At 37.6% G+C, this 17,257-nt stretch overlaps 2 protein-coding genes across 2 annotated transcripts; both read left to right on the top strand.

Annotated features, from left to right (window-relative positions):
* The first annotated feature begins 2,231 nt into the window (after positions 1–2,231).
* On the top strand, positions 2,232–3,065 carry LOC113279582 (F-box/LRR-repeat protein At2g40920-like). The gene has a single exon (XM_026528264.1). It carries the CDS (start codon positions 2,232–2,234, stop codon positions 3,063–3,065), a length of 834 nt encoding a protein of 277 aa, XP_026384049.1.
* Positions 3,066–9,816: 6,751 nt separating this feature from the next.
* Positions 9,817–11,031, top strand: LOC113277790 (ubiquitin carboxyl-terminal hydrolase 12-like). The gene is made up of 3 exons (XM_026526782.1): positions 9,817–10,087; positions 10,164–10,315; positions 10,408–11,031. Exons 1-3 carry the CDS (start codon positions 9,978–9,980, stop codon positions 10,857–10,859), a joined length of 714 nt encoding a protein of 237 aa, XP_026382567.1. The 5' UTR covers positions 9,817–9,977; the 3' UTR covers positions 10,860–11,031.
* The last annotated feature ends 6,226 nt before the right edge of the window (positions 11,032–17,257 follow it).

Genomic DNA, 17,257 nt, shown 5'->3' with positions numbered 1-17,257 from the left:
TTTTTTTGTAGATTTGGGCCAGTTCGGTTACCATATGTCAAGAACATGTAACCGAACACACCTGAAAGTGTAGTTCGGTTACGTTATCCAAACACGCAGGTTACCGAACTCGCTCGTTAATGGAGGTTTTGGTCGTACAATGTAATGTTCGGTTACCTAGGATAAAATGGTAGGTAACCGAACTTTGAACTTAACAATTTATTTGGGTACATCTTGTGTGTTCGTTTAGTTCGCAAACTTCAACGCAACCAAGTTCCCAACCGAACTGCAGGTTAAAAGTAACCTAGTGTTAGAAGTTCGGTTGGTTCGCAAACTTCAACATATTTTGTGAATCAACCGAACTGGACTTATATATGCATATATGCAATTAGGCAAACGTTCGGTTACGACGAAATTTATTTCTTGGCGAATTAGGTAGAGTTCGGTTACGAAGTTTCAAAGGTAGAGTTCGGTTACAAAGAAAACTTAACATTTTTGCGAACGAACCGAACTTGTGGACTTCTCATTATTTTCGTAAACTAAAGTTCGGTGATATCCTTATTTTGCGAAGGAACCGAACTTATGGACTTGTGTTGTTCTAAATCAAGGAGTTCGGTTAAAAGTATTTTTTTGCGAATCAACCGAACTCTGAGTTCGGTTATGAAAAAATTAATTCTTGATAACCGAACTTTTCTCTAAAAAAAAACCCTCCATTTAACCCCTCTGCAACTTCCATTTTCAACTCATTTTAATGATTACTTCTCATTTATTCAACCAAAAACGAATGACAAGTAATGGGTTTGTGAGAATATCTTTGTTAATGTTTTAAATTAAGCTATATATATATATATATATATAGTGGTGGTGGTGGTGGTAATCGGAGGTGGTGGTGGTAATCGGTGGTTGGTGGTGGTGATAATCGGTGGTGGTGGTGGTAATCGGTGGTTGGTGGTGGTGATAATCGGAGATGGTGGTGGTGGTGGTGGGAGGAGGTGGTGGTGGCTTAAGCCAGCCCTTGTTTGGCTGTAGTTCCGCCCCTGGTGGTGGTAATCGGCGATGGTGGGAGGTGGTGGTGGGAGGAGGTGGTGGTTATATATATATAGGTGGTTATTGGGTTGGTTTTAAATTAAATTAGGTTAAGGATAGGTTAGTCATTTCAATACTTTAGGACACCCCTTATAACTATAGGCTAGGTGGCCTAATAGGACCATGGTCCCAAAAAAAAACCATGGTCACAAAAAATCGTTCCTCTTAAAGAAAAACGAAAACACTTGCCGCCAGCCAAGTCCGTGTTTCAAGAAGAAAGAAAGCACTTATCACAGGCCAAGTCCATTATCCCAGGTGGAACTGGACTATCGGTATTTTTTGGTTTTTGTGTGGGATTATTCTTTGACCCTGGGTTTAGATTCTTTTTTTAATGGTTTGAAGTGACAACAATGATTTACGGCATTTCCGATTTTGAGACTTGGCTGGTATTATTGTGTTGTGCTTTGGTTTTACTTTTGTGCTAACGAACCCTAAGTGAGTAACGAACCCTAACTGACCACGAGGTTAATAATTCAAAATTTTCAAAATATCACAGGAAAAATATCCTGTGCGGTTAGCCATAGTGGCGACGATTTCGGTATATTTTGGTTGCCAAAAATAAGTATTGCATTGAAAATATATACAGTATATAGCTTCCATCGGCATTATTTTCTTTCCCACTATTCCACGAATCCAGTTTTTGTTTATCATCAAAACAATAAAAATTCACTCCATTGAAATAACAGAGAGAAAAAAAAAAATCAAGCTCACCAAACTTTTTGAGAAAGAGGTTTAAAATTGATTACAAGACAACGAGGAGTTATAAAAGAACAAAGAGAATCGATGATGATTCGATTGAAGAAATATTAAGCAGACTTCCCGTGAAATCCATTCTTCGATTCAAAAGCGTTTCTAAAGATTCTCCATCAAAGATTGAAGACGAAAAGTTCGTTGCTTTACATGGCTCAAACTCCAAACCACGGCCATGCATTTGTATCACTGTGCAAGGTGAGAAAAAGGTACGTCTATTCACTGCGTGTTTATCTGGAGATAGTGAAACAGTCTCATTTGTTGAAAATATAGAGTTCGAAAAGAAAAAACGCCATTGGATTGTAGAACCAGCTGGTTTTAAAGATGCAAACTTCACGTTTAATTCTGTGAATGGTTTAACATGTTTATATGATTTTGATGGGAAAATCTGCATGTATAATCTCAGTACTAGAGAGATGACACCATGGTTTGTATCCCCATTCAAAAAATCTGGATATTTCTACGGTAAAGGAGACCAGAAAGATACCATGGTTCATGTACGACCCCGTTATAGGTTTGGTTTTGATCAAATTAATAAAGTATACAAGGTTATATGCATAGGAGATATAACTGAAGTTGAAATGGATGATGAAGACGACGACCATGACATTGCAGAATATAGAGTATGCGGTGTCTTTACAATAGCCAGTGGAGGACGACACTGTTCGTGGAAAGAAAAAAATGTGAGCGAAAATCGAAGATGTATGGTAAAAGAAGACGGCGTACATCTAAATGGTTCTATATATTGGACGGATGCACCAAACTCTATAGTGGCATTTAATGTCGGAAGTGAGGAGTTTGTTGAGTTTCCTATTCCGCAGGATTTCTTCGTTAAAGATGAAATGAATGATTATGATTTGATTGAAGTTAATGGACGTATCGCTCTTATAAAGAGGACAAGAATGGACACAATTAGGCTTTGGCAATTGGTTGCTGATGACATGAAGAGGGGGAACTCAGATTCTACTAGTAGTCATTGGATCGAAGAGACTATATTGTTTACTTCTAGTCCCTACTCGGAAAAACTTATGAATGAGAGGTATGATTTTGTATCAATTAGTGGGAGTAACTTGATAATCCTGGTGCCCAAGGATATAGAACAAGAAAGAGATGAAGTCTTAATCTATTGTTACAATTGGCAAATGAAGTCTTTTCAGGAGTTTGACATCACTGGAATCTTGCCAATGTTAACGCCCGAATCTACTTACAGTATTGCTGGTTACATGGAGAGCCTTTCTTCACATGTTTAGAAGGAACCAGCTATGGCAACATGGAGGGTATTTGATACTCTGATTATTTGCTTTTAAATAGAAATGATTTTTATTTTATTATTGTTTTTTATTCTGGCAGCTATCTCCAATGGCAATATCAGTACTGATTGATATTTTATCTAATGCAACAATAAATTTGATACTCCTTAAATATAATGTTTGAATATGGGTACTCTTATGCTGCGTTGTATCTGTTATTTTTTCTAGCCTCATTCCTGTTAGAAAAAACGTTTTAAAAATTACCAATTTTTTACATGGACTATGTTTTGATCCCTAGACCTATTGCCCATTAATTGTTTTTTCATTTGAATAGATAAAACAATAGTCCCACATTGACTAAAATCTAAAGAATTTTAGACTTAAATACCATAGAATTGGCTATAAGGGCATGGCCCTTGGGTCATTAGACTTTTGTGCTTTGAGGGAAGGCCTAGACTAGGGCAAGGTTGCCTTTCCCGTACGCGCGGTGCTTCGTACAGAAGCACGCCGCCGGTCGGTCGGGCTCGGGTGCAGGTGCTTTAGATCCTATCTTTTTGCTGAAATTTTTGGTACGTGTTTTCCACACAAGTAGAAGAATCTCTTCTTTGTCTGCACGTGTTTTGTCCTGACTTCTTTGTCTGAACGTGCTTGTCTTGGCTTCTATTCTTGCTGAAGGCATGCATTCTGCAGTGATTGAAAAGCTACCACCCTCATGGAACGAGTACAAGAGGAGGCTGCGACACAAGAATCGTGAAATCACCATGGTGGAGCTGGGGAAAAAGATCCAGGTGGAGGAACTTCTGTGTTGCAAGGACAAGAGCCTGATGCTGAGCAAAGACATGACAAACAAAGCTCATGTCCTGGACGATAACACTGCGTCAAAGAAAAAGCACGGAGAATCCAGCAAAAATGGTAAACGTAACAAACAACGTAACTCCAAAGGTAACCATCTTAAGCCAAAGGGTGGTGTCTCCAAAAACACCATCAAAGGCGACTGCTATAACTGTGGGAAAACTGGTCATATGGCCAAGGACTGTAGGGCACCTAAAAAGACCAAAAATGATCCTAAACAGAAAAATAAGGCAAACGTAGTAGATGATTCTGGATATTTTACTGGCATGGTGTCTGAAGTCAACCTTGTCTCCAATGTGACCAATGTGAGAGACTGGTGGCTTGATTCTGGAGCCACTAGGCATGTCTGTAAGTTCAGAAATGCTTTCTCCTCCTATAACAAAGTAGGAGACGATGAGAAATTGTTTATGGGAAACTCTTCTACCTCTAAAGTGGTAGGAAAAGGCAAGGTTGAATTGAAGCTCACTTCAGGAAAAACTCTCGCATTGAATGACGTGTATCACGTCCCGGACATATGCAAGAATCTTATCTCAGAAACCATCTTACTTGGGAAAGGTTTTAAATTTGTAGCTGAGTCTAACAAAGTTGTAATCTCTAAAGGTGGTGACTTCGTAGGAAAAGGATATGTCACTGATAACATGATTAAGCTTAGTGTACTTTCTTTGAACTTGAATGATAATGCATCTTCTTCTGCTTATGTTTGTGACTCCTCACATGTTTGGCATGATAGACTAGGACATGTTAATTTCAAATCTATTGAAAGACTTGCTAAATTTGGCTGCATTCCTAAAACAAACTTTGACAGAGGTCATAAATGTGAAATTTGTGTTGAATCTAAATATGCTAGAAAACCCTTTAACAAAAAGGTTGAACGTAGTACAACTCCCCTAGAACTAATCCACTCAGATTTGGGAGATTTGAAATCAACACCAACTAGAGGAGGTAAAAAATGGTACATCACTTTTATAGATGATCACTCAAGATACTGTCAGGTTTATCTTCTTAGAAGTAAAGATGAAGCCTTAGACGCTTTCAAATTATATAAACTTGAAGTAGAAAACCAAAGAGGTGTTACTAATAAAACTTTTAGGTCGGACCGAGGCGGTGAGTATGTGATACCTATAGGAGAATTCTGCAAACTTAATGGCATCATTCATGAAACTACTGCACCTTCTTCACCTGAGTCGAATGGAGTAGCTGAAAGGAAAAACCGAACACTCATAGATATGGTGAACGCTATGTTAGCTAGTTCAGGGCTACCTTAGAACCTGTGGGGGGAAGCAATTCTCTCTGCTTGCTATATCTTGAACCGAGTTCCATTTAAGAAATCCGACAAAACTCCATATGAGTTATGGAAAGGAAGACAACCGTCCTATGCATACTTTAAAGTGTGGGGGTGTTTGGCCAAGGTGGCCACTCCTCGTTCCAAGAAAACCAAACTAGGACCTAAAACTGTAGATTGTGTTTTCCTAGGATATCCTGAGCACACTAGTGCTTATAGGTTCATGGTAATTGGTGAGAACACCATAATGGAATCCAGAGATGCAGTGTTTTTCGAACACATTTTCCCTTTAGGGTCTGGACCTCATAAAAGGGTCCGCGATGATCTCTCAGATGTTCCTTCGACTAGTCAACCCCCGTCTCTAGATGCTGAAACCGAACCTAGAAGAAGTAAGAGGGTCAGAACCGAGAAAGGTTTGGTCCAGATTTTGTGACTCTTACGGTAGAGTCTGAACCCCAAACCTATAAGGAAGCTATGACTTCTCCGGAAGCTCCCTTCTGGGAAGAAGCTTCAAATAATGAGTGGGATTCCATTCAACAAAATGAAACTTGGGAGCTTGTAGACTTACCTCCTGGTAGTAAAACCATAGGTTGCAAGTGGGTCTTCAAAAGGAAACTTAGAACAGATGGAACTATAGAAAAACACAAAGCTAGGTTGGTAGCTAAGGGGTACAGACAACAGGAAGGATTAGATTTCTTTGATACCTATTCACCGGTCACTAGAATCACTTCTATCCGGATGCTGATTGCTATTGCTTCTATTTATGATTTGCATATACATCAGATGGATGTTAAAACTGCTTTTTTATGGTGAATTGAATGAAGAAATTTATATGGACCAACCTGAAGGTTTTGTTGTGAAAGGTTTTGAAGATAAAGTATGCAAACTGAAAAAATCTTTGTATGGTTTAAAACAAGCACCTAAACAGTGGCATGAAAAATTTAATCATGTAATGATATCTAATGGCTTCAAGGTTAATGAATCTGATAAATGTGTTTACATTAAATCTGTGGATGATTCTCATGTTATTGTGTGCCTATATGTTGATGATATGCTCATATTAGGTAGTAACCTTGATAGTATTAATACCACTAAAAGCATGCTTAACGAAAACTTTGACATGAAAGACTTAGGCCCTGCTGATGTAATCTTAGGGATGAAAATCAGAAAGATGTCTGATGGATATAGTCTTAGTCAATCTCATTATGTTGAAACTGTGCTTAAGAGATTTAATCATGAAAATGCTAAACCTGCAACTACTCCTTATGATCCCAATTGCAAATTGAAAAAGAACAAGGGTGAGGGTATTTATCAACTTGAGTATTCTCGTGTTATTGGCAGTCTTATGTATTTAATGAACTGTACAAGACCTGATATTGCCTATACTGTGAGTAGATTAAGCAGGTACACTTGCAACCCTGGGCAGGATCACTGGAATGCTCTCTACAGAGTTCTACGGTACCTGAGAGGAACTTCAAACTATTGCTTAAGTTTTGGGAAGTATCCTGCTGTGCTAGAAGGGTATTGTGATGCTAACTGGATATCAGACTCAGATGAGTGCAAATCCACTAGTGGGTACATCTTCACACTTGGTGGTGCGTCTGTGTCATGGAAGTCTACCAAACAGACATGTATAGCCCGATCCACCATGGAGTCTGAGTTTATAGCCTTGGAGAAAGCTGGAGAGGAAGCTGAATGGATACGAGGTTTCCTGGGTGGAATTCCACTCTGGCCCAAGCCTGTGTCTTCGATCGCAATCCACTGTGACAGTCAAGCTGCTATTGGATGCGCAAAGAATAGTGTATACAACGGAAAGTCGATACATCTTCGAAGAAGACACAAGACAGTGAAACAACTACTCTCTACTGGCATCATCTCTATAGACTTTGTAAGGTCTAAAGAGAATATTGCAGATCCTTTGACGAAAGGGTTATCTAGAGAGGTAGTTAGATCCACATCGAAGGGGATGGGACTCAAGCTCATAGAATAAATCGCCATGAAGGACACTCAACCTTGTGAATGGAGCTCCAAGATCAAGGTTCAATGAGATAACTAATTTTTGGTGATGTCGAGAGAAAGCACTATCTTTGTCCCTCCCTATGGTGTAACCGTATGATAGTGTTGCCTGCATGTTTTAGGATGATCTGTCAAGATCTTAATGAGTTCCATGGCTTTGCTTAAAGCGGAGTGTGGCAGGACACTCTTAATGGACTCACCTATGTGGATGTTGGAAGTGGGGCCGCTTCCTATGAGAATTTGAGCTTTTTCTCTAGAGACATTCATTAAGTCCGGGATTTAGCCCACAGCCAAAACGGGCACAACGGCAAGAGCTTGGCAGCTTTCTTTTTCTTTGAGACATCAAAGTGTGGTTGTTATTTCTGAATTGCACTCACTGTTGACGGTTCAAGACATTGTGTTCACCGTAACAACAAGCAGTTCCGGTAACCTCTCACTAAGTTAAGGTTCAATCTCTGGGACACCTTAGCCTAATATTGATGTATTATGTTTTCTCGTATTTCGTCGATATGTTTTATCTTTCATGTGGGGGATTGTTAGAAAAAACGCTTTAAAAATTACCAATTTTTTACATGGACTATGTTTTGATCCCTAGACCTATTGCCCATTAATTGTTTTTTCATTTGAATAGATAAAACAATAGTCCCACATTGACTAAAATCTAAAGAGTTTTAGACTTAAATACCATAGAATTGGCTATAAGGGCATGGCCCTTGGGTCATTAGACTTTTGTGCTTTGAGGGAAGGCCTAGACTAGGGCAAGGTTGCCTTTCCCGTACGCGCGGTGCTTCGCACAGAAGCACGCACGCCGCCGCCGTCCGGTCGGTCGGTCGGGTCGGGCTCGGGTGCGAGTGCGGGTGCGGGTGCTTTAGATCCTATCTTTTTGCTGAAATTTTTGGTACGTGTTTTCCACACAAGTAGAAGAATCTCTTCTTTGTCTGCACGCGTTTTGTCCTGACTTCTTTGTCTGAACGTGCTTGTCTTGGCTTCTTTGTCTGTACGTGTTTTGTCCTGGCTCCCTTATCTGTACGTATTTGGCTTGGCAGCAACACACTGCTCCATGCACTATCTTTAACCCAACATTACCAGTATTTCTGTCATACGCATGGGTTTTCTTTGACTGTCATACGCATGGGTTTTCTTTCTTGTTTGTAACTACACAAACACTATATAAGAGAGTAGTTGTAAGCTCAGAAAATACACACCACAGAGAAACATCTCTTCTACTCTTCCTCTGTTTTTTCTGTAAACATCTTCTACTGTTTTAAGTTCTGCCAAGCTCTAAGGGTACCCTCATTGTATGCTACATTGAGGGGTACTAACTGTAGTTGTATCCTGGAGGTGACTCGCCAACTGCTGTAGCATCTCAGAGGAGTGGCAGGCGATATTGCCTTTAGGACAACGTATCGTATACGTGCCTTTACATTTTCTGTGCAGCAACATCAGCAACATTATTTTGAGCTAAGTATCTTCTTCTCAGTTACATTATTAGTACTTTCCCCAACAATTCCATGTGTTGACACTGATATCATGTTTCTTATTTATAATGACTGGATTATGGTATGAGCCCCATTGTCAATCTTGCTTGGCTCAGGCAATATTACCATTAGTGTATGTTTTAATTGTGTCATATTGTTTAGAGTTAATGAGCATTATAGTTGAATACCCCAGCATAGTCAGCATTCTATTGGGAGATTTAAATGGCTCCAGTGCTTAGCCATATCTAATATCTCATTCAGATGTAATGGTGATTCAACTGCATTTGTTAAGTGTTCTTGTTCGTTCTGCTACTTTGCACTTTTCAAAGCGACATTTGTTCTGCTAAAAAAATGTTGAAGTCAGATTCGGCATCTGATATGGCATTTAACTATCACGTCTGATTGTCCAATTTGAAACTGAATTGTACTCTCTTTTGCCTTGTAAGGCAGGAAATTCGTACCTCACTAGTTTCAATGACTTCTGAAACCACTTTAACCATGCACATTTAAATGGAATGGTTTGTATTATATCGTGCACATTTAAATGGAATTTGATAACGGCTTCAGCACTAAATTCTTTATTGATCATTTTTTATTTATTTTTTTTATTGATCAAAATTTAATAGTCCGCTAATTGAAAAAACAATGGTTCGTGAAAGCTAACTCGATCGGTGTGAATATTTGTTTTGTTTTCACATTTATCGCACAGTCTGGCTTACCTCTTAGAGTTATGGTGTTAGGTGTTTTTCTCTTTTGAAAGTCATAAGAAAGACCCCATTACTCCATTTGTAGACATTAGGAAGTTTCCTGTCTGCTGAATTGTTCCATTTTTGTATACCTGTGGTTGTTTAATTCCAGCTTCATTATTTTACCTAGTGTCTTATATGGCAATCAGTTTGAAGTTACTATCACCAAATTCAACCATCTAATTATCCCCAAATCAAAGCCATTCATCTAAAACATCCCTAACCCTCTTGTATAGGTAGCATTTTTTAAGAATCATTTTTGTTTTTAGCTCTTTAATGTCTCTGCACTCTTCTTTTCATTTGCCAAATTTTGCTTACACTAGCTGTAGACTGTAGTGATATCCTTAAGGAGGAGTTTTCTTGGCCTTGTAGTATTACTACAATAAGTAGGTAGGGCAGTTTCGTCAGAGTAGGGCAGTGTCAGCTATCACCCACTACTATATTCCTGCCTCTATAAAACTTGGAATTTGCATTTCATTTGGCTTCATCAAATGTTCAAGATAGTTTACTGAAAGGTTTAATAATCTAGCAGCATCTAATGGCTTCATCAGTCAGATTCATTTGGAAGATCGATAACTTTTCTCAGTTGTACTTGACCAACAAAGAGTACCAATGCTCGGATGTTTTCAGTGCTGCCGGTGCTAAATGGTAGGATTTAATTTGTTTCATTTTTCTTCTTGTTTCTTGTTATCCCTCACCATTTCTTGCCTTCTTTTTTCATTAGGAAGGTAAAGATTTATCCCATGGGAAGTGGGGAGGTGTTTGATCACTTATCAGTGTATCTTTACCGTGAGGACTCGGCCAATTCTCCGGTGAATGTCAAGTACAGGCTTGCAATTACTAGCCAAACTAATCCCGCAAACACGAAGACAGTTGGTATTAATTAATCCTCTATTTGATCTTTTTTTCTTTAGAAAAAATGCTCTACTATTTTGTGGATCTTGATCTTTGATATGTTGGTTTTGCAGCGGGTGAAAAACCATTTGTTTCATCTACTGTCGCATGGGGTTATTTGAAATTTTTGCCTCTTAGTCAACTGCACGACTCAAGCAAGGGATATCTCGTGAATGATACTTGCGAGATCGTAATCGAGATTACTCGTCAGATCGTTGCAGATGTCAAGAAGTGTGTCAAACAAGAAGGAAAGCAACCTGTTAAAAGAGAAGAAAAGCACTTATTGCAGGCCAAACCCGTTGTCAAGCAGTCCAATTCCGGGGATTCAGCCATCACTTGCATATGTTTTTCATGTGTGACTACTCATAAAATTGCTGGAGTTTCCAAGAAGCCTGCTAAACTAGAAGGAAAGCAGTCTGTTAAAGAAGATAGAAAGCAGTCATCGCGAGCCAAATCCGTTGTCAAGTCCAATTCGAGGTATTCCACCACCTCTTGCACATGGTTTTCGTGTGTGACTCGCCACTAGAGCATATATACTTGGTAAGTCGAAGAATGTTGGATTTGGTTCTCTGATTTAGACTAGTTGCTCTAAATTGGTGTTTACAGTTTACTAGCTGCTGTTTTATGTAATTGATCTTCAAACCTTCTTCTGTTCTCAAATCCTAATATTAATACAAGTGGTTGGATATGTTCAAGTATTCAAGGTCTTGTTATTTTGGAGTAACATTTTTGATAGCAGATATTCTTACCTTCTGCTGCTTTAGAAGAGAAAATTTGATGTACAAGTATTTGCATCTTGTGAGTCTTGACCTTGCCAGGGAACCAACACACCCTGCAATCTGCATCACCCATCTCCAAGTTTTTATAATTCAGATAAAAGGTGCCTATTAGTGTCTAATCTTTCCAACTCTCAGCAGTCAGCCCCATGTAATGTCTGAAAAACGCCAATGCGGCGATGTAAGGGAGCAAACAGAAACCTATCCATAACGCAACTTGCAAAACTAAAAACATAGCACTAAAATTCTCTTATTAGTACCAAAAAAAAAAAAAAGGGGATCAGAAGTATGTCAAGCTGTTCACATGCAAGAAAACCCTCGTTTCAGTTTTATATGTTAATAATAGTTAGCGGAGGGGAGTTGGTCAATGTCTCATTTGCCACAATTCCGTCTCAAGTTCCAACTCCTAAATCATGGGGAAGATCTTGACCTTGCTAGTAGGTGTCAAAGGGTAAACTTATGCAAATGTAACATTCTTCTTCCTTGGCAACAGCACTATGTTCCGCGACACAGTTTCAGTCGCCAGCCTATTCCATTTCTGACATTTTGTAACTTAGCTAAAAGGGCACTGTTAGTGTCTAATCTTTATCATTCTCGGCAGTCGGCGGCCACACGAAATATCCGAAAAACGTCGATGCATTTTAAAATTCAAAGAGATTTAAGAGAGAAAAAGTAGAAGAAAGGTTTAAGAGTGAGAAAAAAATAAATAAATGGGATAGGAGTGTGGTGGACCTGGTGGTTCATTGCTATCTGCTATGGCCAAAAGCCTGTTTTGGGTCCATATGGCTCATGATGATTCTTAATAATAATTAAAAAAAAAAAGGGCATTTCCAATCTTTCCGTGTTTTTAAGTTGAAGAAGGATCCATTCACACTATCTCACACGTTTGCACATTATTTTTGTGAATAAAAACTATACCGTAACGGATTTGAAGCTAATATTTTGAGGATAAGTTCCTCTTATCAAGTTCTACATGCCTACCAAAAATGAGCGCATTCCCAAATGTAAAACCTCACAATCTACCGGTCTTAATTTCGACGGCCAGAAATCCGTTGATTTTCAACTGCTCATTTTCAAAATAGTAGATGGTGGTGTTATACTTCTCGGAATACGCTCATTTTTGATAAGAATGTAGAGCTTTGTAATAGTAACATGTCCCCAAAATATTAGGTATAAATCCGTTTCGGTTTGGTTTTTATTCGCAAAAATGATCTCCAACCTGTGAGATAGTGTGATAGTAAAAGTGTGAGGGGATCCCTCCTCTTTTAAGTTTAAGAGAAGAACTTTTCTGTTTTTACTAGAAAAGTTAGCTAAAGAAGCAAGATCTTCCCAGTCTTACGATCATAACACGCGTAAGACAGTACCAAAAATGAATTTGAAGTCGATATTTTGGTGACATGTTCCTCATATAAAATTGTACATTCCCACAAAAGATGAGAGTATTCTGAAATAAGAAACTTCACCATCCACAAATTTTAATTTCAACAGTTAATATGCAACGGTTGATATTCAAAATGGTACACGATGGTCTTATACATCTCGGAGTGCTCTCATTTTTGGTGGAATGTATATACTTCTAAGAAGAACATGTCATAAAAAAATTTGCGGTTGGGTTTAGTAGAGAAAATGACGCTAAAATGTCAAGATTATTTCATTATAACCATGTCAACGGATCCTTCCCTTTTATTTATTTGAGTACATACCCAACAAAACATTGTTGTAGTTTTTTTTTAGTGATAAGTAAAAGTTCGTTGCTCGGACTTGTAAAGATTTAAAAATAAAAATATATACACAATATTTGTCACAGGATCAAGAGACACTAGGACACAGGATTCCACCATTAATCATTCACACAATTCATATATTTATTCGAAACAATTATAGCTCAAATCATAAGGACTCTCATTCTTGCCAAGGTAGATTTTTAGAATATTTATTGTATATCACTAGCATGACGCATCAAAAACACTACGACCAAGCATACATCATTATACGATATCACAACCAATTAAGAAAAATTATAAATCGATTAATAAAAAGTGCAAGTAGTCAAAAAAGAATTAATATAATTATCATATGCGTAAAGAACGGCTTGCTCCATCATCCCAGTGTTGGGGTTTATATAATCACAATAATCATGTTATCAGAATATATATTTGATGCTCAAAGTATGATTAAAAGAGTCAAAAGTTATAAAACAGTGGTTCTGAGACTCACAAAACACGTCCAGAAAGAAACGATACCAGAAAATTGCAGCTAAACTGCGACACTTCTCCACTGCTGCTGGAACTGTTGAAGAACGACGGTCTTTGGCCGTCTGTTCTTCGTGTTCTTGAGCTCCTCCTTCTTCTTCAGCAGCAGCAGGTGAACAATCCTGCAAGTCCCGATTTCTCGCTCCTCTCGGCTCTGGCTCGACCCCAAACTCTTGATCACCTTAACAGACTTCCTAGTATCCTATTTATACATCACCAACCCCTGTGATCCTCACAATAACTCCAAGAAATACCCATTAATGGTTTTTATTCACGAGAATATTTTTTTTCCATGTACACCTTTCAGCGTCTTCTGTTGATTCTCCCGTGTATTTTGTTGCTCATGCACGCTCCAAATCTCCTAAATATTGAGTAAAGCTCGTCCAGGAACATGCCAATCTTCCAAAGATAGCTTAAAAATCCCGAGAATCACTCTCAACATATTCTTACCTGTTTTGCTCTGTTTTATCTCCCACGGATTCCTTGGCCCAATTTGCTCGATTAAAACAGCTGCACCAGGTCTGTTAAGACATATTAGGTCCATCCCAATCATTTCCAGCAATTGAATCTTCCAAAAACACGTCCAACAATCGGGTTGAAATTCATGCAGACGTGTTTGACAAGTTCCCGCCAATTTTTCTTTTAAATCGTGAAGGTGGTGTCCCCCTTAGCAAACAGTGGAGTCCCCTTAGCAATTCTTCCGGGATATTTTCCGCATTTTTTCGGAGTTCCTCCGGGACATTTCCAGGGTACTTCCGGTACGCTATCAACGGAGCTCCAAACGCCGCATTTTTAACCAATTTCGCCGCAAGGGATTATTTCTCTAAAAACACCTATAAGTAAATAAAACACCATAATAAGTACAAAAATGGGCACTAACAGTATATACAAATGAGATATATTAGACACATAAATGCGTCTATCAAACATCATTTATTCTTGCAAATAGTTGACCATATATACTAAACCAACACATACCTAGTTCATTACAATTCTGAAAATTATAAATGAGTTGAATATCTTGAGAAGGTGAAAGTAACCAGTATCATTAAATATCCTGATAATCCACTTTAAAAATCAATTTAAATCCCTGTTTATTAAAATTCAATCACAACCCATAATGGAAATTTCTTTTGATATTAGAACTATAAAAATATTTAAGCGACAACATGAAAAAAACCATGAAATTAAAATATTACATATTTCTAGCAATCATAAACCCGCACGAGTCTCTAGGTCATGTTGTAAAAAGACTATTCGGTTGTTCGTGGATGAGTCATTGGAAATTTTTACCGTCAGAAACTGATAAACAAAGTACTATTACTTTGACAGGATGTGATCAGTTAAAATTCTTTGACGAAGAAAAAATTGTGTCTCCAAGGAGGAAAAGTTCTTTACAAGATGAGCGTGATAAAACTACATTTCTGATTTCATTGAAACTTAGAAAGTGTGTGTTATTAATGCAACACTAAAGGACATGTTCAAAGAAAGTGTAAGCTGGAGTTGGAAAACTATCAGTTTGGCCGCCTTCAAAAACCTTGGATTTAATTCTGAAAGGAGTGACTGATGTTCGGATATCGAAACCTCTTGGGGCGAAATCACATTCAAGCAAATCTTCTTCTAGGAATGTCAGTAATTCATGGTCCGCGAATATTCGAACAAGTAAAAAAGGTAGTATGCAAAATCGAGTCAAGAAGAACACAAGGAAACCTTCACATATATGGGTTCGTAAGGATACTCATACGCCTCCTGAGAAAGCTGATAAAACGATTCAACAAGCTAACATGAATTTGATCATTACAGGATATAAGGATCTCATAGATAAACTGTCATTCTCTTCGAGGCAAGCAATCTCAGGTAAGAATTCTAATCGTGTCTCTTATTATGATGACGTAAAATTCTATGATATATTTTTCACGTTCCAAAATGATTTTCTTAGCAGGAGAAAGAGGTAAAAACATTAATTTGCAATATAATTCCTATCGTGAGCATATAGCTCACCCTTGTGCAAACTAGGCACAAGTTTTGGAACCTTATCCATAAAAATCCTGTTGGATAAGGATTACTGTGTGACAGGTGTACGATTAATGTCAAGTAGTACTTAGATGTGATTAGCTACGATCTTTTTCATATCGCAACCTTTTCATATTCTCTATGATAATTTCAATCAGACTCGAATGTTAAAAACTCTTGTTAAGACAAGCTCCAAAAATGTAAAACATTCTCTGATAAAAATCTTTACATGAATAACAATTCTCGTGTGCTCTAAACTCATGTTTATTGAGCTAAGAATGCATTGATATTCAAAGAAGAGTATTTGTCATAGAAAATAAAGAAAATTGCAGTATTGAAAAATTGTTATGTGGTCTCTGGAAAAAAAATTTTACCCTCGAAAGTTTGTGGCTAAAACCTGTTAGGAACGATGGGTCATGTATCATGGGAAGATACACGTTTTGTTTTTTTTCTTCCGTTTGTGGCAGTACGAAAACCCCAATGACTATATAGGTCACGAACTGAAGCCGTCCCAGAGAATACCTCTTTAGAAACTCCTTTATATACCTTAAACCTGTGATTGAGAAATTCTCATCCAAGGTTGTGCACCCAAGCATGTCTCCTATGTTATGAATCCTCGAAAGCATGAAGAAAGCTCTTAATTGCGATGGTATTGAAACAAGAGGAAATAAGAGAACTCTGGTTGATGACGAAGTTGTTGATTCACCCGAAAAACCTTCTGATGTGAGTTGGTACTTTGCATATGATCATTAAGATGTTGAACGGGAAGAGATGGTCTCTGTTGATGTAGTTTATAATTTTCTTAAACAATTGGAGGAAGCAGAACTAGAACTTATTGAAACACCAAAAGGTCTAGACATGTTGAAAACTAAGTTGACAAAGGTTTCTGCTGATCTTGTTCTCATGAAATCTCATGTTCGTGAACTTCTCAATAAAAATATTTTCTCTGAAGAGCTCGTGGATACATTTGATGACAAATTCAAGGGTCTCAATACGGATGAAGAAACTGGAAAAATCTGGTTTATTTTTTATTTTTTCTAGAAAACTTCTTGTGAGAATTTATTCTTACTTTTGAAGGATAACTAGGGTTTGGTATAACAAAATTTGTGTTTAGACAAACTATTTCCAACGATTTTCATCTTGCATGTTTTTAGATTTGTTTATTTAAATTCTAGAGTTTTTGGAAGATGAACTTGCAATATGTAATCATTATTGGTTTAATTATTGCAAAAGTCTTATGAAATATATGTGTCGGCCTTTGCGATTTTCGTGAATCGAGTTGATATTTCATATATGCTCAGAAGTTAAATTTATTATGTTTATTATGAACTGAAAATATAACAAACTCTTTGAGAATTCTATCGCAGTATTGATCAACTCGTGATCTCACTTTTGTGTTATTACTGTGTTACACACTTTGTAAGATTTTCTTATGTGGAGTCATACCGATTAAAACTATATATTTTTTCGTAATTGGCGTTGAGATTATTTTAAGTTGATTTTCAGGATACAAATACGTGTGATTTGTTAATGTCCGAAAAAATTCATCTTTTTCATGAAGAAAGGTCACTCATGTTGTTCTATTGGGAATGACATCAAATGAGGGATAGTTCTTAAATGAATTTGTGCTTAATTGTTATATCGTTGCGGGGAGCATGGCTGTGGAATTAAAGGGGATGCTTGTATCTTAAATTTCCTAGATGAGCTCTAAGTATTTTCTTACTATGTGATATCATCTAAATAAACTTGATATGTAATCACCCTGGAATCCTGAGATATCTTTTGGTTGTATTCATTACGATCCCACGATTTTCGTACCTTTTCCAATTTTATTGACAAAAAGGGGGAGAATTATTTAGTAGTTTCGCACTACATACATATGG

This window comes from Papaver somniferum, chromosome 5, assembly GCF_003573695.1.
Source record: "Papaver somniferum cultivar HN1 chromosome 5, ASM357369v1, whole genome shotgun sequence".
NCBI lineage: Eukaryota > Viridiplantae > Streptophyta > Magnoliopsida > Ranunculales > Papaveraceae > Papaver > Papaver somniferum.
This window is presented reverse-complemented; position numbering and strand designations above follow the sequence as displayed.